The 21,397-nt window shown below is 44.1% G+C and overlaps 1 protein-coding gene across 1 annotated transcript; it reads right to left on the reverse strand.

Annotated features, from left to right (window-relative positions):
* Positions 1–5,095: 5,095 nt before the first annotated feature.
* Positions 5,096–19,625, reverse strand: LOC134341033 (sodium/potassium-transporting ATPase subunit gamma-like). Its single transcript, XM_063038760.1, has 6 exons — positions 19,383–19,625; positions 17,206–17,235; positions 7,200–7,274; positions 6,631–6,667; positions 6,501–6,531; positions 5,096–5,312 (listed from the first exon to the last, which is right to left on the reverse strand). Exons 1-5 carry the CDS (start codon positions 19,495–19,497, stop codon positions 6,507–6,509), a joined length of 282 nt encoding a protein of 93 aa, XP_062894830.1. The 5' UTR covers positions 19,498–19,625; the 3' UTR covers positions 5,096–5,312; positions 6,501–6,506.
* Positions 19,626–21,397: the final 1,772 nt, after the last annotated feature.

Below are 21,397 nucleotides of genomic sequence, written 5' to 3' on the forward strand. Positions count from 1 at the left end.
TATAATTTGTGTTTCGTGTGCTGTCTGGATGTACGTGCCTGTGATGATGCTGCTGCTGTTAGCAAGTTTTTCCATTGTACCTGTATCTCACTGTACATGACAATAAATTCGACTTGACTGTCGTTTATTTATGTATGGAATAGGCCCAGAGGGATTAAGGTGAGGTTCAGCTCACCCAAAGGGAGTAAAATCCAATCCTCTGATGTCAGTAGTCCACTGGAATTGTCACTTTAGGGAAATGTTTCCAGAGAGCCTGTGGCCCCAGCCGCCTCCCCTTCCGTCTGTTTATCATGCATCTCATTTCAAATATTGATTCTGATTTTGTCTGTATGGCCCCTTTCCCCCGCTGTGTTTATACCATGACAAATCCAACAGCATATGCTTCTCCGAGGCAATATACACAAAGGCACAGCAGGTGGCTCAGTGTCTATGGAGGGCATCGCAATCAGGTTTATTATCACTGGCATTTGTCCTGAGATACTTTTATACGGCAGCACTACATTGCAATACATAATAAAACAACTATGAATTACAATAAGAAATACATCTATAAAATCAAACAAGTAGTACAAAAAAAAGGGGAAAGTAGTGAGCTAGTGCACGGGATGGCAAAGGGGAAGAAGTTTGCCTGAAAATGTTGAGTCTGTGTCTTCAGGCTCCTGTACCACCCCCTTGATGGTAGCAATGAAAAGAGGGCATGTCCTGGGTGATGGTGGACCATAATGACGGATGCTGCCTTTTTGAGGCTGAGGCATCGCCTTTTGAAAGTGTCACCGATGCTGGGGAGACTTGTGCCCATGACGCAGCTGGCTGAGTTTGTAAACTTCTGTATCTTCTTCCGATCCTGTGCAGTGGCCCCTCCATACCAGACAGTGATGCAACCAGTTAGAATGCTCTCATGATACATCTGTAGAAATCTGAGAGAGTCTTTGATGACATACCAAATCTCCTCAAACTCCTAATGAAATATAGTCGCTGTTGTTCCTTCTTTGTAATTGCCTCAATATGTTGAGCCGAGGATAGATCTTCAGAGATGTTGATACCGGGAACTTGAAACTGCTCACCCGTAGACCTATTGTGGCAATAGGCAAATTACACTGGGTCCAGGTCCTTGTTGAGACAGGAGTTAATTCTAGTCATAACCAACCTCTCAAAGCACTTCAGCAACAACCTTCCATTTACCATCCATAAGACCAAAGAAAACTGATTGTGGACATCAGGAAGGGTAAGACGAGGGAACCCACACTAGTCTTCATAGAGGGATCAGAAGAAGAAAGAATCTGGTCCCAACATAACGATGCGGTTACAAAGAAGGAGCGACAGCAGCTGCTGTATATTTCATTAGGAGTTTCAGGAGATTTAGTATCTCACCAAAAGTCCTTGCAAATTTCTGCCGATGTACTGTGGAGATCATCCTAACTGGCTACATCGTCTGGTATGGAGTGAGGGAGGGGGCTACTGCACAGGTTTGAAATAAGCCGCAGAGAGCTTCCCCTCTCCCTCTCCCCCTTCCCCTCTCCCTCTCCCCCTTCCCCTTCCCCTCTCCCCTCTCCCCCTCTCTTCTTCCCCCTTCCCCCTCTCTTCTTCCCCCTTCCCCCTCTCTTCTTCCCCCTTCCCCCTCTCTCCACTCTTTCTCTCTCTCTCTCTCCCCCCGCCCCCCCAAACAAATATTGTCCGGGCACTGAAGAGAATCTGTGACTTCACTCCAGTTCGTCCACCAGAGGGAGCAGATGAACTTCGAGTTTGATGTCTCACCTGTAAAGCAGGACCTCAGCGCTGGGTTGTCAGGCGGGATAATGTGCTCCATAGTCTGAGCCCACACCCTTCCCATTCAGAGTGAATGTGCGGATTACCGTACAACTATATGTGGCAGGACTTTGGTAGATTATTCTGGTCTGGCACCTTGTGGAGGTCCAGGGGATATGAGCGAGAGCAGAGACATAAGAGTTCTGAATATTGGCTGGTTTCTCTATTGACGGAGAGTGGTAGGCCTTGAGGAGGTTGTTGTTGACAGGTGGATTGTACTGAATCCTTGCGTCACCTTCCAGAAGGGGAGAGAGATGTGTCCTCCTGGAGACCAGGACTGTACAGTCGAGAACAGACAGTCCATTTTGCTTGATGTTATCTCTTGGGCTGTTTTCAATCACTTAAGGGGAGAGGTGGGGGGGGGGGGTTCAGATAGCAATTTTCAAGACTATTTTCCTTATTATTTCCTCTTTTTTGTTTTTCTGACAGAAAATGGCATAGCATGGAAAGGGTTAAGATGTGTGACATCACAAAGTTCTGTTGGTTAAATAAGTGGGACTGTCGGAGGAACTAGTGGTCACCCCCTCTATAAGCACCAGCGGCTGAGGAAAAACTCGCACTCTCTCAGCAGCCATTAGAGACAAGGTATTGAAAACCAGAGGCCATAAAGGCCAGAGGGTTGTGACAAGAAGGTTTGGAGGGGATCTGAGGAAGAACTTTATCTTGTAGAGGAGAATTCAAACCAAGAACACAGTTTTTTTTTTGCATGTTGGATGTTTGTTGGTCTTTGTCGTATGGGGTTTTTCATGGATTCTGTTGTGTTTCTTTGTTTCCTGGTTGGCTGGATGAAGATGAATCTCAAGATTGTCTGTGGTATACATACTATGGTAATAGATGTACTTTGAAGTACCTAGAAGAGCATTTGAGTCACCACTGCATTGGAGGCTATGGATCAATTGCTGGTCAATGGGATTTGTGTAGGTGGATTTTTGATGGTCGCCATAGACACGCTGAGTTATATAACTCTCTCTATAAGAAAGACCATTCCATGAAATTGCAAGGGTAAAAAGACCCTGATGGGAGTTATATACAGGCCTCCAAGTAGTACAAGCAGTGTGCCAGAAATGCAAGAGTGTCAGGGGGTAGAAGTGAGTGCAGTCGCTATTATTAAGGAGAAAGTGCTTGGGAAATTGAAAGGTCTGAAGGTGGATACGTCACCTGGACCAGATGGACTACACCCCAGGGTTCTGAAAGAGGTAACTGAAGAGATTGTGGAGGCATTAGTAATGAACTTTCAAGAATCATTAGATTCTGGAATGGTTCTGGAAAATTGTAAAGGTCACCCCACTGTTTAAGAAGGCAGGGAGGCAGAAGAAAGGAAAGTATAGGCCAGTTAGCCTGGCCTCAGTGGTTGGGAAGATGTTGGAGTCCATTAATAAGGATGTGGTTTTGAGGTACTTGGAGGCACATGATAAAATAGGCCAGAGTCTGCATGGTTTCCTTAAGGGGAAGTCTTGCCTGACAAATGTGTTGGAATTCTTTGAGGCAGAATAGACAAAGGAGGGTCAGTAGATGTTACTTACTGGGATTTTCAGAAGGCCTTTGACAAGGCGCCACACACAGGCCATTTAACAAGACAAGCCTATGGTATTGTGGGAAAGGTACTAGCATGGATAGAGGATTGCCTGACTGGCAGGAAGCAAAGAGTGGTGAGAAAAGGGGGCAGTGGGAGGTGTTGGGACCGCTTTTTTTAATGTTATATGTGAATGATTTGGATAATGGAATTAATAGCTTTGTGGTCATGTTTGTGGACGATACAAAGATAGGTGGAGGGGCAGTGCGTCTGCAGAAGGACTTAGATTAGGAGAATGGGCAAAGAAGTGGCAGATGGAACATAATATAGGGAAAGTGTACGGTCATGCACTTTGGTAGAAGGAATAAAGGTGTAGACTATTTTCGAAATGGGGAGAAAATCAGAGGTGCTAAGAGACTTGGGAGTCCTTGTGCAGGATTCCCTAAAGGTTAACTTGCAGGGTGAGTGGGTGGTAAGGAATGCAAATGCAATGTTAACATTCATTTTGAGATGACTAGAATATAAAAGCAAAGATGTGATACTAAAGCTTTATAAGACATTTGTCAAACTGCGCTTGGAGTATTGTGAGTAGTTTTGGGCCCTTTATCCAAGAAAAGACATGCTGGGATTGGTGAAGGTCCAGAGGAGGTTTACAATGATTCCAGGAATGAAAGGGTTAACATATGAGTTGCATTTGATGGCTCTGTGCCTATACTTGCTGGAGTTATGAAGAATTGGGGGGGGGTGGAATTAATTGAAACTTATTGAATATTGAAAGGTCTGTATAGAGCGGATGTGAGAGAACGTTTCCTATAGTGGTGAGTCTCGGACCAAAGGGCCCAGCCTCATTCTCTAGTTCATGGGTTCCCAACCTGGGTTCCATGGACCCCTTGCTTAATGGTATTGGTCCATGGCATCAAAAAGGTTGGGGACCCCTGCTTTAGAGGGATGTCCATTTAAATGGAGATGAAGAAGAATTTCTTTAGTCAGAGTGTGGTGAATCTATGGAATTCTTGCTATAGGCGGCTGTGGAGGCCAAGTCATTGGGTATATTTAAAGTGGCAGTTGATAGGTCTTGGATAGTAAAGGTGTCAAAGGTTACTGGGAGAAGGCAGGAGAATGGGGTTGAGAGGAATAATAAATCAGGCATGATGGAATGGTGGAGCAGACTCTATGGGCCAAGTAGCTTAATTCTGCTCTTATGGACAAGTCTAATGCATATATCTGGTCTATGTTGTACTTGGTAAGGAGTAATCTACGGTATAGTGCACGTGGATCTTTACTCTGTATCTGGCCTATGCTTTTCTCACTCTCAAGTTTGTTTGGTCTAACAGTGCAGAGATCTTTGCACGGACTATGTGAGTCTTGATGAAGGGTCTCGGCCTGAAATGTTGACTGTTTATTCCTCTCTATCGATGCTGCCTGACCTGCTGAGCTTTCAGTGTGTTCCTCAAGATTTCCAGCAGTTGCAGAATCTCTTGTGTTTATGTGTTACGTACAGAATGTCCTGTGAGTGATTAATGGGACAATATCCAGGGATTGTTTCTATTGGATACAGCCGTGTTGAGAATATTTAATGTTGGCTCCATCGCTCATTTCCACATAAAATTTGCCAGGAAGTTTTAATAATGAGTATTATAATCTTAGATATCCAAAATTTTCATTTCAGTTTTTCCAGCCTCTGCTGACTTGGTAGGGTGAACGAAATGCAGATATAAAATTGAACCGTTACTGTGTATTAGATTCTATAACAAGGATAGGTCATGTACATTGATTTTAAGTTATCATTTATTGACCTTCTCACATATTAATGGAAGTTTTTTAACACCTTGATGCAGGAAAGTACTGGCTGGTTCTCGCATCTAACCATAGGATGGGTGCAGATAAGGGTTTTCTGTACAATTTGACCATCACAAACCATTCTCACAATAACATTTACTACAGATGTTTTGCAAGTGTGTTAAGGATCGATTGTCTTGCACAATGAACGTATCTGGAAAAAAAAAGGAATAATTTTACATTAATTGAATCTGGAAGACAGTCAGTCCCAGACTTTGCACTGGTGTCTCAGTTTAAAGCTCGAAAGCAAGCAGTGCCCTTTGTAATTTTAACACTTTCAGCTATCACTGAAGCTGATCTCACAGAATTCCAAAAGGAAATGAAAGGCATTTTTTACATAAATGTATAGCTTGATTATAATTTGTAATTGTGACAAATGAACTTAAAGATGATCAGCAAATGAAATAACTTGGTAGTTGACTGATTGTTAATTGATGACAATTGATGTTGATTGACATCTTAAAATTCATTTTTGGGATCTGGATGTCAGCGCCAAGGCCAACAATTATTGTCCATCCCTAACTGCCTTTGGGAAGGTGGCAGTGAGGAACTTCTTGAAGGTTGTGAATATGTTTCTGAGCACCATATTGGGAAACACTCCTACCCATTGGAAAGAGAACAATGGAAGGTAACCAAAGTGTGAACTGGGATGAATCAATTGAATTAAAACAGAATGTAGAAGCAAAGATGGTCTTATAGAACAATATTTTTTAAAAGGTGTCTATATTGAGCTTTGCATATAGAGTGATGAATTACAGTTTGCCGGGTCTATGGACGGAATAGAGGTGAGCCTATCAGCAGTACCACACACACAACATGCTAGAGGAACCCAGCAGGCCAGGAAGCATCTATGGGGAGAAATGAGCAGTGAATGTTTCAAGCCATGACCCTTCATCAGGACTGCCTGAAACGTCGACTGCTTATTCCTTTGCATAGATGCTTCCTGCTCTGAGGAGTTCCTCCGGCATTTTGTGGATTTCCAGTATCTGCAGAACTCCTTGGCTTCCGAGCCTATCATCAGTCTCGAGGGAGTTTGAAGAGATATTCCGTGCTGGTGTATGAGAGGCACTGACGATGTGGGGTTTCCAAGATACTGACAAACAAATGTTACTTTTTCTGGCCCTGTTCATTTCTAGGTTCCTGTGTATTAAGAACAACATCTATTAGTGCTCAGTTGCATTGTCTGAGAGAGGCCATTGCCCAGGAGAGCAGGTGGGCTTCCATCTTTTGTTAAATACTGTTCATTGTATACCGCTTGCCGCCATGTTTCTGGTCAGGTGCAGGTTAAGTACAAAGTTTCTGAGTGTACTTTGCAAGGAAATTTTTCAGGAAGTGCACATACCATCTTCTAGATTTCACCTTCCTTCTGGGGTCTAAAAAGAATCATCACAAAGACATTGTCAGCAGTTGTTAACACAAGCAATTAGTAACCATGTTTAGGAACTGGGAGCACGATAATCTTTCAATATTACCTTTGGTGAGCTTTGCCTCCACAGCGAAATCTTCTGCCTACAGGAAAGAGAGAAGAGTGTTTGTGGAGATTGGGTACCTGTTCATTCAAACCTGAATTACCTGTTCATTCAAACCCTCCCTGCCTGAGTTACCTCAGGCATTCAGCTACAAATTTAGCAACATGTTTCTCAAATATGCTTACATGTCATGGAAAGTAAAAGCACTCTAATGTATTGACAATTATCTTCTGTTAAGGGATCAGTGTAAATGTTGTTAACATTCCTGGGTACGTAAGTATTGTAGTTGGGTTTGTGTGTAATGCTGCATTGTAGTGTTTAGTGTGTTGTATGAAGGGTCTTTGAGAGATTTGTAGAAATGGTCTGTGTTCAAGGAAGTGTGCAAGAGCTACACACAATGATCTATGTAAGTAACTTGGAAATATCTTTTAATCTCAGCTAACATATCCTGGATTCAATCCTGTTGCAACAACAAGCTGTCAGTGACATTTCACTGACTCTCTTGGTCAGCCACTTGCACTTCCGATCTCAGAGCAGGGCTGAAGCTAAGGGCGTGGGGATTCTGAACTCACTCAGGATGATGGCTATCCCCACAAGAAATGCAGCCACAGCAAAGATCAGGCCTCCGTTCCGAACCGTTTCATAATCTGCATGGAAAGGGAGAGAGAAAAACGTGTGAATTAATTTCAAAGGAATTGGTCGGGATGACCGGCTCCAGGTTTCACCAGGTTGAATTTAATAAGAAGCTTTATGCCGAGTGAATGATGTGTGCTTTGATTAGAAGTCATGAGGAGTTTGAGGAGACTCCACGAAAGACTCTAGCAAATTTCTACAGATGTACTGTGGAGAACACACTGACTGGTTGCATTAATGTCTATTGTGGAGGCTCCAATATGCAAGATCGATAAAAGCTGCGGACGGTTGTAAACTCAGCCAGCTCCATCACGGGCATAACCCTCCCCACCATCGAGGACATCTCCAAAAGGTGATGCCTTTTGAGGTATCCACATCTGAGAATGTGGTATCCACCATGAAGGATCCTTACCATTCGGGACATGTCCTTTTCTGAAAACTATCTTCAGGAAAGATTTACAGGAGCCTGAGGACACACACTCAATGTTTTAGGAGCAACTTCTTCCTGACTCAGATTTCTCAACAGTCCATAAACCCATGAACATTGCCTCATTATTTTGCTCTTATTTTGCACTTATTATTTGTCTTTTTATATATTCTTATTGTAACATAGTAATTTTGTATGTATTACACTGTACTGCTGCCACATAGCAACAAATTTAACGACATACATATGTCAGTGATAATAAACCTGGGTGTGTTGGGACAGCCCACAAGTGTCGCCACATATTCCGGTGCCAACATAGTATGCCCACAATGCTCGGCAGAACAACACAGGAGACGACAACTGCAAAACAAGCTCCTCCCTCTCCCCCAGGCACATACATAATCCTCTAACCCCACTCCACATTCATCAGCATCCAGCCTCCAGCAGATCCAGATTCCAAAGCCGACAGGCAGACAGTAGGCCTTCAACTACCCCAACGGATTCGCAGAGATTCACAGACCCGGGACTCGGCCAATGGGTCTTGACTTCCAGACTTCCAATTTGACCCTTGGGCACTGAGAGGCAAGTTGAAGTTCAAGTTTATTGTCATTCAAAAATATACTGTATATGCATACCACAAAATGAATCAACATCCCTCCAGACCAGGGTGTGCAACTCAGTACATAGAACTCACACATATAACACAAATATATTACTACAAATAAATTGCCAAATAGTAAAATATATTTCAGAAAATTGACACTTAGCATGAAGTGCATTTACAACATGTTTAAAAAGTAGACAGTATAATGCTACTGGCACTTCATACATGAGGAGATCTGGGTGGTGACAGGGAGTTCAGTAGTCTTATGGCCTGGGGGAAGAAGCTGTTTCCCATCCTAACAGTTCTTGTCCTATTGCTACGGTACCTCCTGCCTGATGATTGGGGGTCAAAGAGATTGTTGGACAGTTGGGAGGGATCACTGACAATGCTGAGGGCCCCGCGTACACAGCACTCCTGATAAATAGTTTGGGTATGGGTGGAACAGAGACCCCAATGGTTCTCTCAGCAGTCATCAAGATCCTTTGTAGGGGCTTGCAAGTCAGTTGCCTTACAATTCCAGTACAAGATGGTGATGCAGCTAGACAGAGACAGCGTGGAGACGGGTCCTTTGGCTCAATCAGGTCCTGGCTGACCATCAAACACCCACTGTTACACGAATCATTGCACTGCCCCTGAGAAACACTGTCTCATTCTGCCCTGCAGAGCTGATGTATGGTTAGAATGACAACAAAGTTTTTTGAGTCTTGAATCATTGCTACCCCTCTCCTGCACACGGGGGGGGGGGGCGGGGGGCGCAATTCACAGTGACCTATGAACCTACCAATCCGCTCAGTTTTGGGATTTTGCAGTGTTGGGATTTTGAGGGAACCTGCATGGTTCCAGGGAGAAGGTGTAAATTACCTACAGGCAGCATCAGAGGCCAGGATCGAACTCAGCTCTTCACCACTGTGCATCCTTAAGTCATCCCTTTGCGAGGGATTGCCATGAGTTGAGGAGGATATTATAACTTTTTTTTGACTGATTTTGTGAATGTCCTTCCTTCTGGGAATTGGGTGCTATGATGGAGCACCGAGTCGAGAGCTTGCTTCTGGAGCCAGGCATGGGAACGATGTGAGAAACCGAATCAGGTTTATTATCACTGACATATGTTGTAAAATGTGTTGATTTGTAGCAGCAGTACAGTGCAATACATAAAATTACCAGTTACAATAAGAAATATAAAAAAATGAAAGCCTAATGTGAGCTGGGTTCATGGACCATACAGAAATCTGATGGTGGAGGGGGGAAGGAGCTATTCCTGAAATGTTGAGTGTGTTTTCAGTGACCTCTTCCTTGATGATAGTAATGCAGAGAGGGCATGTCCTGGATGTTGAGGGTTTTTAATGATGGATGCTGCCTTTTTGAAGCATTGCCTTTTGAAGATGTCTTCGATGCTGGGGAGGCGCGTGACTGTGACGGGACTGGCTGAGTTTGCAACCTTCAGCAGCTTTTTCCGATCCTGGGCACTGACCCCTCCATACCAGACAGTGATGCAACCAGTCAGAATGCTCTCCACGGCACATCTATAAAACTTTACTAAAGTCTTTGGTGACATAGCGATTTGGTCCACCCACTGGCCCTGATGAGTCTTGATGCTAGAAGGGAAGCTTGTATTAGATTTTAAAACGCAAACACGAGGAAATCTGCAGATGCTGGAATTTCAGGCAACACACACATCAAAGTTGCTGGTGAACGCAGCAGGCCAGGTAGCATCTCTAGGAAGAGGTACAGTCGACGTTTCAGGCCGAGACCCTTCGTCAGGACTAACTGAAGGAAGAGCTAGTAAGAGATTTGAAAGCTGGAGGGGGAGGGGGAGATCCGAAATGATAGGAGAAGACAGGAGGGGGAGGGATAGAGCCAAGAGCTGGACAGGTGATTGGCAAAAGGGATACGAGAGGATCATGGGACAGGAGGCCCGGGGAGAAAGAAAGGGGGAGGGGGGGGAACCCAGAGGATGGGCAATAACAGATGGGGTACGAGGGGGAGGTGGGGCATTAACGGAAGTTAGAGAAGTCAATGTTCATGCCATCAGGTTGGAGGCTACCCAGACGGAATATAAGGTGTTGTTCCTCCAACCTGAGTGTGGCTTCATCTTTACAGTAGAGGAGGCTGTGGATAGACATATTAGAATGGGAATGGGACGTGGAATTAAAATGTCCTGATGAAGGGTCTCGGCCCCGAAACGTCGACTGTACCTCTTCCTAGAGATGCTGCCTGGCCTGCTGCGTTCACCAGCAACTTTTATGTGTGTTGCTTGTATTGGATTGTTTGTTGTACAGTTGGGTTTTGCAGAGGCAGCATCTGTGGTATGGTCCTCGGGCTCTTCCAGGTTCTCTGAGGGGATCTCTGCTGCCCTGTAGACTCTGAGCTCAGTGCCCTGCATAAGATTGGTCTTCAAACATTCTTTTTCCATTGGCTTGAGATGATGCAGCCTCTAGTTGCAGATATCAGTGTCTGTAATGGCAGGGAGGTGGATCTCGAGATATGGAAGGTGATTCACTTTCTCCAGAGACACAGTATGAACTTCATTGAGTGCTGTTGTGGGATGGGGGACAGGTTTGTAGAGGACCTTTGTACAATGTTTAGTATAAGGTCCCGTGCCTCAGGATCAACAATAACTTGCTTAACCCCAGATTAAGTGTATTTTGCTGTTGTTGTTTTGTTGCTTGTTGTGTTCTGTGAAACATTCTAGGCATGCTATGTTGCCACTGGAATGTGTGGTGACACTTGCTGCCCTCCGCACATCGTCAGGTTGTCTCAGTTGTTAACACAAACAACGCATTTCACTGTATGTTCCAAAGTACTTGCGATAAACAAACTTGAATCTGAACCTGTGTCCTGCAGCCAGTGACCAGGGTTATGCTGGTCTTTGTTTTGTTGTGGAGGTGACGTAGGTTGAGCAGTTTCCTATCTGGCCCGTGAACTACCTCCATTCCAGCAGGGGTGTTTTTGGAGCTGAACACACTGTTGAGAAGGGTTGGAGCGACGACCTCATTCTGTACTGGCACGGGATCTGTGGTGGGTTTATTGATTAGAGACAGTTTTCTGGTCATCGTGTAGCAGAGAATGGATTCAAATTTCTGAACAAGTTTTGATGCATTCAGATAGCTGTTAATCTCCATCATAAGCCTAGTTTTCTATAGGCTGGAATGTTCAAAAGATTTCAAAGCTGAAGGCTACTCCTCATCCTGATGCAATGATGACTTTAAGTTTAAGCCACTGTCATCTGCTCAATTCTGTGTGTACACAGGTGCAATGTAGAGCTTACTTGCTGCAGCATCACAGCACATACATTAGAGACACACCATTCAGAAAAACATAAAATAAACAAAATTATGCAAGAAAGAAGCAATTAGAACAAAAATGTCCATTATAGCACAAGTAGTCAAAGTGGTCTTGTCGTTGTTATACTTTGATTAAATTAGATTAGATTGGCCTTATTTGTCACGTGTACATTCAAACATACAGTGAAATGCATCATTTGCGTCAATGACCAACACAGTCCAAGGGTGCGTTGGGGGCAGCTGGGCACAGAAGTGTCACTGTGCTTCTGGCAGCAACATAGCATGCCCGCTGTGTACCAACCCTGACCCATATGTCTTTGTAGTGATGAGGAAACTGGAGCACCTGGAGAAAATCAATGTGGTCATGGGGAGAATATAGAGACTCTTTACAGACAGTGGTGGGAATTAGGCAAGGCTTAATGTAATCTCTGAATGAATTTGCTTCACTGTGCTCCACCTTTAAATATCATGCATAATAATGGAAATTATGGAAGATGGAAGTTGGACCATACAGTAGATCCAACAGAAGGTGATTGAATGGGTGTATCAAGCACAGAGCTGATTAAAGTCAGTGTTCTTGCAACAGGCACACAGTCACTGGTTCATTGCTGACGAAGTTGGGTGTACTGACCCCAGTGAGCTGGTGCACGTATCCCCCTGAGCTCATAATCACTTAACTACTCTATCACCTTGCACAGCAACTTTGAGGGATTCATGGACATGGACCCCAAGATCGTTCTGTTCTTGCACACATCTAAGAATCTTGTCTTCAACCCTCTGCTCTGCCTTCAGGTTTGACCTTCCAAAGTGTATCACTTCACCCGAACGCAGCCACCCAGGAAGGAGGTGTTAGAATTGGTCTGGTCCACCAGAGTGCTGGTGGCGGTGCTGGCTATCCGCCCCCCCCACCCCCCCCAGGGTTTGCTTGGCAGAAGACGATGTATTGTGTTTGACAGCAAACTGATGCAACGTTGATGGACTCAGGGAGTTGGTCTTTTTTTTGTGTGACTGTACTTTACAGCTGTCTTATGTGCTGTGTGTGACTGTTACTGTGTTTTGCACTCTGACCCGGAAGTAACGCTGTTTCGTTTGGCTATATTCATGGGTATTCGTGTATGGTTGAATGACAATTAAATTTCAACTTGAACTTTTTTGGATTAAACTCCATCTACCTCTTCTTAGCCTAGCTCAGTATCCTATCAATTTCCTGTTATAACCCATGACAACCTTCAACACGATCTACAATATCACTAAACTTTGCGTCATCTGCAAACATACTAACTCACCCTTCCACTTCCTCATCCAAATCATTTCTAAAAAAAAAATCGCATAGAGCAGGGGTCCCAGAACAGATCCCTGTGGAATACCACTAGTCATGGATGTCCAGAATATGCTCCATCCACTACCACCCTCTGTCTTCTGAGGTCAATCAATTGTGAATCCACACAGCCAGCTTTCCTTGGATCCCATGCCTTCTGACTTTCTGAATGAGCTTACTATGGACAAACTTGTCAACTACCTTACTAAAATTCATATACACCACATTCACCACTCTACCTTCATCAATTTGTTTTGTCAACTCCTCAAAGAATTCAGTCAGGCTTGTAAGGCACAACCTGCCTCTCACAAAGCAATGTTGACTATCCCTAATCAGACTATGCTTCTCCAAATGCTCTTAAATCCTGACTCTAAGAATTCTCTCCAATACTTTGCCCACCACTGATGTAAGTCTCACTGGTCTATAATTCCCAGGATTATCCCTATTACCTTTCTTGAACAAAGGAAGAGCATTTGTCACCCTCCAATCTTCTGGTACTTCTGTGGCCAATTAGGATGCAGAGATCATGGCCAAGTGTGCAGCAATTTCTTCCCTCTCTCCCATAGTAACCTGGGTATATCTCATCCATTCCCAGGGACTTATTTATACTAATGATTTTCAAAAGTTCCAGCACATCCTCTTTCTTAACATTGACATGTTCAAGCATATCAGCCAGTTTAACGTGGTCCTCACATTCATCAAGGTCCCTGTCACTGGTGAAAACTGGAGCAAAGTATTCATTAGGGACCTCTCCTACCTCCTCCCACTAGAGGTGCATACTTCCTCTTCTATCCCTGATCAGTCCTACCTTCACTCTCGTGATCCTCCTGTTCTTCACGTACGTGATGTGACTGAATGTTAACTGATGGTTTTTGTTTACCAAGGGAGAGAAACTGATTTTTGTTCTTTAGCTCATGTCTTTAAAATTATATTGAAACTACACTCCTCTTCTTCCTACCCTGAAGGCACTGACTCATGGTTGCTTGGTAACAGCAGGCAATAAAGGGGTGGCAGCTACCTTGTTTTCAAGGTCATGAATCCCTGTCAGTAATGCGAGCACATTTTTCATCAGTCTGGAGGGGGAATGAAACCTTTCAGCACTGCCTTGCTGTGCGTCCAGGAAGGAAGTCGCTCTGTGGAATGCTTCCATGTGGCAAGGTTTACCCTACAGCTGCTCAGCACCTCGTGGTGCCAGGCAGCGGTTGGGTGGGCAGAAGGGGTTGGGGTTTGTCTGGTAGGTGGCATTCGGGTGGGGGAGGCGGGGAGTTGACCGTGAAGGGATTTACTTCAGATTCCCAGTCTTTTCCTCCTGTTGAAAGACCATTGCTTTACTCTGTAGTAGAAGTGTTTGAGAACAGGGCAACATCCTGAACTCTAAGAATACTGAACCACACGGCCACACATTGCCCTGTCGTGCAAATAAAACGGATGACCTCTAATCCTACATGTAGGTCTGTAAGCTGTTCTTGAGACATTACAATACATGCTGGGTTTTTAATCAGCTTATGGTTGCCTTGGTTACAATTCTACATGGCTCTCAGCTCCTGATTAGACCTAGTTTTCCTTCTTTCCCTTGGGGCTCATGGCGACTGTGCTCACCACCACCGTGAATTAAGAGGACAGCCTTGAAAATATTGTCAGAGATGGTATCTTTCCAAATGTTGACCCACTGGTCACCGGATGTCCAGGACACTTACCCAGCTTATTCTCTCACGTGGTTGAAGCACCTGAACCACTTTTAAAAACTGAAAAAAGGTTGAAACGCTGCGGGAAGGCACAAATCAAACAATCGGGAAATTTTGTTGGCGTGGTAATTTTCTTTTCCAATTCTCAGTGATTGTCAATCTTCATGAGTTGTTTAGCAGTCTCTGGGAATTAATGACTAATCTTCACGTACAGCTGTGGGTAAAAACTGGCAGAAGATCAGCCGGAGTTAAAAATGTACTCTTTATTTTCTTTGAAGATTACAGAAGGCCACTGTAACCAGGTAGGATATTTCAGTGAGAAAATTGTGTTACTGAACCACCAGGAATTAGATCAACTAGAGTTGGCAACCTTGTTTCAGGCATTGGATTCTGAAGTAGTATTCCAAGGACAGATTATCCACTGAAACTTACACTCTTATTTCCTTCCCCATAAATGCTGACTGGCCTGTGGAGAATCTCTTGCATTTCTTTTACCATATCAGAAATTACTCCTTCTATTGCATTCTTGACCCCACATAATCTATTAATCACTGTGTGAAACTCTGAGGAATTGCTTGGTGTGAAATGGCAACAACTATTTATAACTTCTGTGATGGGCAGCACTGCAGTAGCTCGTGTAACGTTTTACCGCGGCAGCAATCGCAGTTGGGGTTCGATCCCTGCTGCTGCCTGTGAGGTTTTTGTACATTCTTCCTGTGAGACCACTTGGTTTCCTCCGGGTGCTCCACTTTCCTCCCACAGTCCAGGGATGTACAATTTAGTGGGCACGCTGTGTTGGCGCCAGATGCACGTCGACTCTTGTGGGCTGCCCCCAGCACATCCTCAGATTATGTTGGCTGTTGACGTAGAGGACACATTTCACTGAATGTGTCAATATTTTGATGTACATGTGATAAGTAAAGCTAACCTTTCTCTTCTGACATTCCAGCCAGTACGGGACCAACCCATTGAAATTTACGCAAAGCAAGACTGATCCCCAGAATGTGTGGATTTTACTGGTGGGAAAAGAATGGACAGGCTTGTGTCCTACCTTTGGAGGCTCTGTCCTCTTTGAGTGGTGATTTGATTGAAACATACAAGATTCTGAGGGGTCTTGACGGGATGAATGAGGAGAAGATATTTCTTCTTCTCAGAGACTCTAGGATTAGGGGTCAATGTTCAGTGGTAGAGGTGAAGTATTTTCCTCTCAAGTTGTTGTAAATTTGGATCTCTCTTCCTAAAAGTGCAGTAGGAGTTGAATCTTTGAATATCTTTAGGTCAGAGATTCATAGAGGGGTGAAACTGGAAATGTAATGCTGAGGTTCCACAATCATCTTGGATAGTGGAGAGAGTGGTCTACTATAAGACATAGGAGCAGAATTAGGTCAATGGGTTATTAACCCTCTCAACCCCATTCCCCTGCCTTCTCCCCGTGACCTTTGACAGCCTGACTAATTAAGAATCTATCAATCTCCATTTTAAATATACCCAATGACTTGGCCTCCACAGTTGTCTGTGGCAATGAATTCCCCATATTCACCACCCTCCAGCTAAAGAAATTACTCCTCGTCACTGTTCGAAAGGGATGTCCTTGTTTAAAAGCAAGGATGTAATGTTGAGACTTTATAAAGCACTGGTGAGGCCTCACAGAGTATTGTGAGCAGCTTTGGGGCCCTTATCTTAGAAAGGATGTGCTGAAACTGGAGAGGGTTCAAAGGAGGTTCACGAAAATGATTCCGGGATTGAAAGGCTTGTCATATGAAGAGCGTGTGATGGCTCTGGGCCTGTATTCACTGGAATTCAGAAGAATGAGGCGTGACCTCATGAAACATATCGAATGGTGAAAGGCCTTGAGAGAGTGGATGTGGAAAGGATGTTTCCTATGATGCGAGTGTCTAAGAGCAGAGGACACAGCCTCAGAATAGAGGGATGTTAAGTTAGAATGGAGATGATGAGGAATTTCTTTAGCCAGAGAGTGGTGAATCTGTAGAATTCATTGCCACAGGCGACTGTGGAGACCAAGTCTTTATGTATACTTCAGCCAGAGGTTAATAGATTTTTGACTGGTCAGGGCATGAAGGGATATGGGGAGAAGGCTAGAGATTGCGATTGAGAGGAAAATTGGATTAGCCATGATGGCCTAATTCTGCTCCTATATCTTATGGTCTTATTCTGATGTTGTGCCTTCTGGTCTTAGACTCTCCCGATATTGGAATCATCCTCTCTATGTCCACCTTTTCTGTGCCTTTCAATATTTAGTAAGGTTCAATGAGATTCCCTCCTCATTCTTCTAAACTCCATTGAGTACAGGCACAGAGCCAATAAAAGTTCTTCATACATTAAACCTTCCATTTCTGGGAGTTCTGGTATTGAATACAGTTCTAATATTGGATCTGTCAAAATCGGTGGTGAAATTGCCATTCTTTCTCTGGCTCACAAGCTGAGAACTTGTTGTTATAACTAATACCAGCTCATGTAAAGATCAGCTGGGTCAGCACGTGAGGGAGGAAGGACACAAGGATGCCAGAATGGGCGGGGTGAAGGAGGGTGGAAGGAGCACGAACAGCTGCATAGACAAGCTGGGTCAAATAGCCCTTTCCCCTAATTGTTAGTTCAATGAAACTCACCATATGTAAAACGAGCCTCGGATAAATCAGCTGCAAAAGAGAAGAAAGGGATGTCTGTGAGACCATACTCTGATAAAGGAGAGTGCCCCCACCATGTTCCAAGCCATTTCCTTCTCACTCATCCTCTCCTGTGAGTTCACACCGTACATTCCTGTCAGTTTACTATATTTTTCTTTCCAGTGAATATATCCTCACTGAGAGGACATAACAGGTGGGCGATTGGGTAAACTACTAATCTTGCACCCTACACACTTCCTCAGAGTCACAAGCCTAGATATTTCAAACTACAAATCTAACCTCTCTGTCCTCATTGTCTGCTCAGTCTCACTTTGGAACTCGTCCAGATCTCCTCCTGGCCGCTATTTAATTTACTTAATGAGCTTTTAAGTAACTCATTCATTTTTGGTTTGCTGATACCTCTGTGGTCAATGGTAGGTGTGAAATAGGGCATCACATATGCAAATTAAAAATGCTAGTCGGACCAAGTGTGTCTGGATTTTTATCAGCTCATTCAGGAAAGCATTCTGTGCTTTGAACAGCAGAACACAACTGACAATCCAATCATTCAGAAGTCCCAATGGCTTGGCATCTGTCTCATCAGGGGGTGTTTGCTGTGTTCCTTTCCAGCACACGGGGACTCTGGTCATCATTTCTCCATTCAGTCACATCACAAACCCAGTTCCTGCCCTCCCATTTCATTCAGCAGGGGTTCCTTCTCCTGTGCTGACCAGGGTCCTCACTCCCACACTCCCTTTAAACTTTCCGGGCTCAGCAGGGAATTTATTATGTACTTTGTGACATCTAAAAAAGTGAATTAAAGGTATGTTAAGGTCTTAGCATTATATTAATTGTAATGTGTATATATAATTTACTTAATATACTTAAAGGTGAACATGAGGGGGAACTTCTTCACTCAGAAGGTGGTGAGAGTGTGGAATGAGTTGCCAGTGGAAGTGAAGGATATGGTTTCAATTTCAAGATTTAAGATAAATTTGAATAAGTACATGGATAGGAGGGGTAATGGGGGCTCTGGTCCGGTTGCAGGTTGATGGGACTCAGCAGAATAACAGCTTAGAACAGGCAAGATGGGCAGAAGGGCCTCTTTCTGTGCTGTAGTGCTCCATGACTCAATGGTGTAATGAAGACATTCAGGGATGAGTGAGAGGCCAGAACTAGTCAGAACGGAGATTTCAGAGGATTGTTTCACAGATTTGGAACTAGTTCATTACTTCTGTCCTCACCCGCGAAAATATCTAATTTTATTTCAGCTAGACTTTCTACTATCATTGATTGGCAGCTTAAAATTGGCCTTACTTTTACAGTGATTGTTTATTTTGGAGGCTTTTCGGAGTATATTGAGTATATTGCAGCTCCCATCTGTCCTATTCTGTTGCACTTTCCCATTACCCTTCAGATTATTGTCTCTCCACTGTCTGTCCAGCTTCTTTTTCAAAGCACTGATTGATTTTGTTGCTGGCATTAAATTCCGGATCAAAGCTGTCTGAGTATAAAAAGATGTTCTTCACATCCCCTTGGTATCTTCCGACCAGAATTGTAAACGTGTCCTCACTTGATGAGGGAGCTGCTTCCTACCTTTTCTAAACCACTCCAAATCCTCTAGCCTTCTGTACCTGATGGAGAACAATCTTTATCCCTCCAGTCGTACCTTGTGACTGAACCCCCTCATCCCTGGAATCTTTCTAGTATATCTATTCTGCAACCTCTGTTGGATCTTCGTGTCGTTTCTACAGTGTGTTGATCAGATTTGGAAGCAACAAGCACTTTGTGACCGAAGTGCTTTGCGCAGAAACAAATGCCTCCTAGTTTTTGAATTCCATGCCTATGTTTATAAAGCCTAAGATCCCACTTGCTTTGCCAACCACTCTGTTACCAAGTCATGCCAGTTTCTTCACACATATAAACCGAGATCCTTAAGTTCCTGTGCTCCCCATGAAACAGTAACAGTCCCTGTCTGTTGGATGTACAATATCTACTTTAATCTTTCTTTTTGTTGGCATCTGTAGCCCAGATGTTGAGGCTTGTCTTGCCTCCCACCTTTGTGAGGAACAGTTTTCACCCCACCTTGCCTGAGTGCTGGAAAATAATCTCCATTTTATTCAATTAAACCCAGATTCTAACTGATTTATCTACCAACAAATAAAGATGTGTGTACTCACCGTGAGTCATGGTTCTGGAGAGATGTGTGAGCGAGGGAGAAAGCCAGCAAGTAACTGTGGCAGTGGGTGCTCTGACTATAACCGGGCCGGCGTAAGACGACAATAAATTAAACATTAATGGGCTGGGTAATGTTCATCCCAGTCACACGGCAGCTGTTAGAGCGATGTACGTGTTGGAGAATCCAGTCACATGAAAAATCTGCCCAAGTTGCTATGTTGCTACAGGGACAGAAATCGCAGCAGTCGAATAATTAAACTCCTGCCTGTAGTTTCCAGCAAGTATCCAGTCTGGTCAGGGGTGGGTGTTATTGTTCAGAAATCATCTCTGTGTCTTACTGTACCACTCCCCATCACCCGTGACACACACCCCAGCTCAACATTTTTTATTATTTCTGGTTTCTTAAAATGTAGAGGCCAGGCACAATTTATCCTATCCACAAGGGTCGGGTAGGCTGGGTAATCAATGTGCTTTAGGTCTGAGCCAAGGCAGCACGCATGATCGGGTCAGGACAATTGATCGTGGGAGCCATCGAAACTGAATCTAATATTATCTTCACACAATACCCACCCAGGTAAACATGGCAACACAAGAAACTGCAGCTGCTGGAGTCTGGAGCAACGGATGATCTTGGGGGTGGGGGGGAAGGACCTTTTGGTGGAAGCCCTGCATCAGTGACCGATGCTACTTGACCCGCTGAGTTCCTCCAGCAGACTGTAACTCCAGATCTGTGGTCCCTTGTGTCCCAGTCAGTAATGAGGGTAGTATTGTCTTCATCCAGCAACCATCCAGTCAAACTCGCAGCTGGAATACAATGCAGGGAAGTGTATGGCCATGCACATTGGTACCAGGAGTAAAGGTGCAGACTATTTTCAAGGTTCAAGTACATTTATTATCAAAGAATGCATAAATTATACAGCCTTGAGATTTGCTCGCTCACAGCTAGCCACAAAGCAAGAAACCAAAAGAGCCCAATGAAAGCAAAATCAACATCTGAGAAAGAAAGAATGCAAGAGAAAGGGAAAAAAAAACACAAAACATACAAAATATTGAAGCAAACGACAACATTCTGAGCCAAAATGTTTTAAATGGGGAGAGAATTCAGAAATTGGAGATGCAAAGGGACTTGGGAGTGCTTGTGCAGGATTCCCTAAAGGTGAACTTGCACGTTGAGTCGGTGGTAAGGAAGGCAAATGTCATGTCAGCGTTCATTCTGAGAGAACTAGAATATAAGAGCAAGGTTGTGATGCTGAGGCTTTATAAGGCAGTGGTCTGGCTGCACTTGGAGTTTTGTGAGCAGTTTTGGGCCCCTTATCGAAGGAAAGATGCACTGGCATTGGAGAGAGTCCAGAAGAGGTTCACGAGAATGATCCCAGGAATGAAAGGGTTAAGATATGAGGAGTGTTTGATAGCTCTGGGCCTCTACTCACTGGAGTTTGAAAGAATGAGGGGGGATTTCATTGCACCCTATTGAATATTGAAAGGTCTGGATAAAGTGGATGTGGAGAGGATGTTTCCTATAGTGGGGGAGTCTAGGACCAGAGGGCACAGCCCCAGAATTGAAAGGCATCCATTGAGAACCTAGATGAGGAAAAATTTCTTTAGTCAGATAGGGGTGAACCTGTGGAATTCATTGGTACAGACAGCTGTGGAGGCCAGGTCAGTGGTTGTATTGAAGGCGGAGGTTAATATGTTCTTGATTGATCAGGGTGTTGAAGGTTATGGGAAGAAGGCAGGCGAATGGGGTTGAGAGGGATAATAAATCAGCCATGACAGAATGGCAATGGGCCAAATGGCCTAACTCTGCTCTTATACTTTACAGTGTTATGGAGAGGGGTATGGAGGGCTATGGTCCAGGGTGTGGGTCAACGGGACTAGGCAGATTAATGGTTTGGCACAGACGGGATGCGCCGAGTAGCCTGTTTCTGTGCTGTAGTTTTCTATGTCTCTATGACACTATATCCAGATGATAAGAGACAAAGCAGAAAGCGAGGAGGATCTTGTAGAACAAATAGTT

Source organism: Mobula hypostoma, chromosome X2, assembly GCF_963921235.1.
Source record: "Mobula hypostoma chromosome X2, sMobHyp1.1, whole genome shotgun sequence".
Taxonomy (NCBI): Eukaryota; Metazoa; Chordata; class Chondrichthyes; order Myliobatiformes; family Myliobatidae; genus Mobula; species Mobula hypostoma.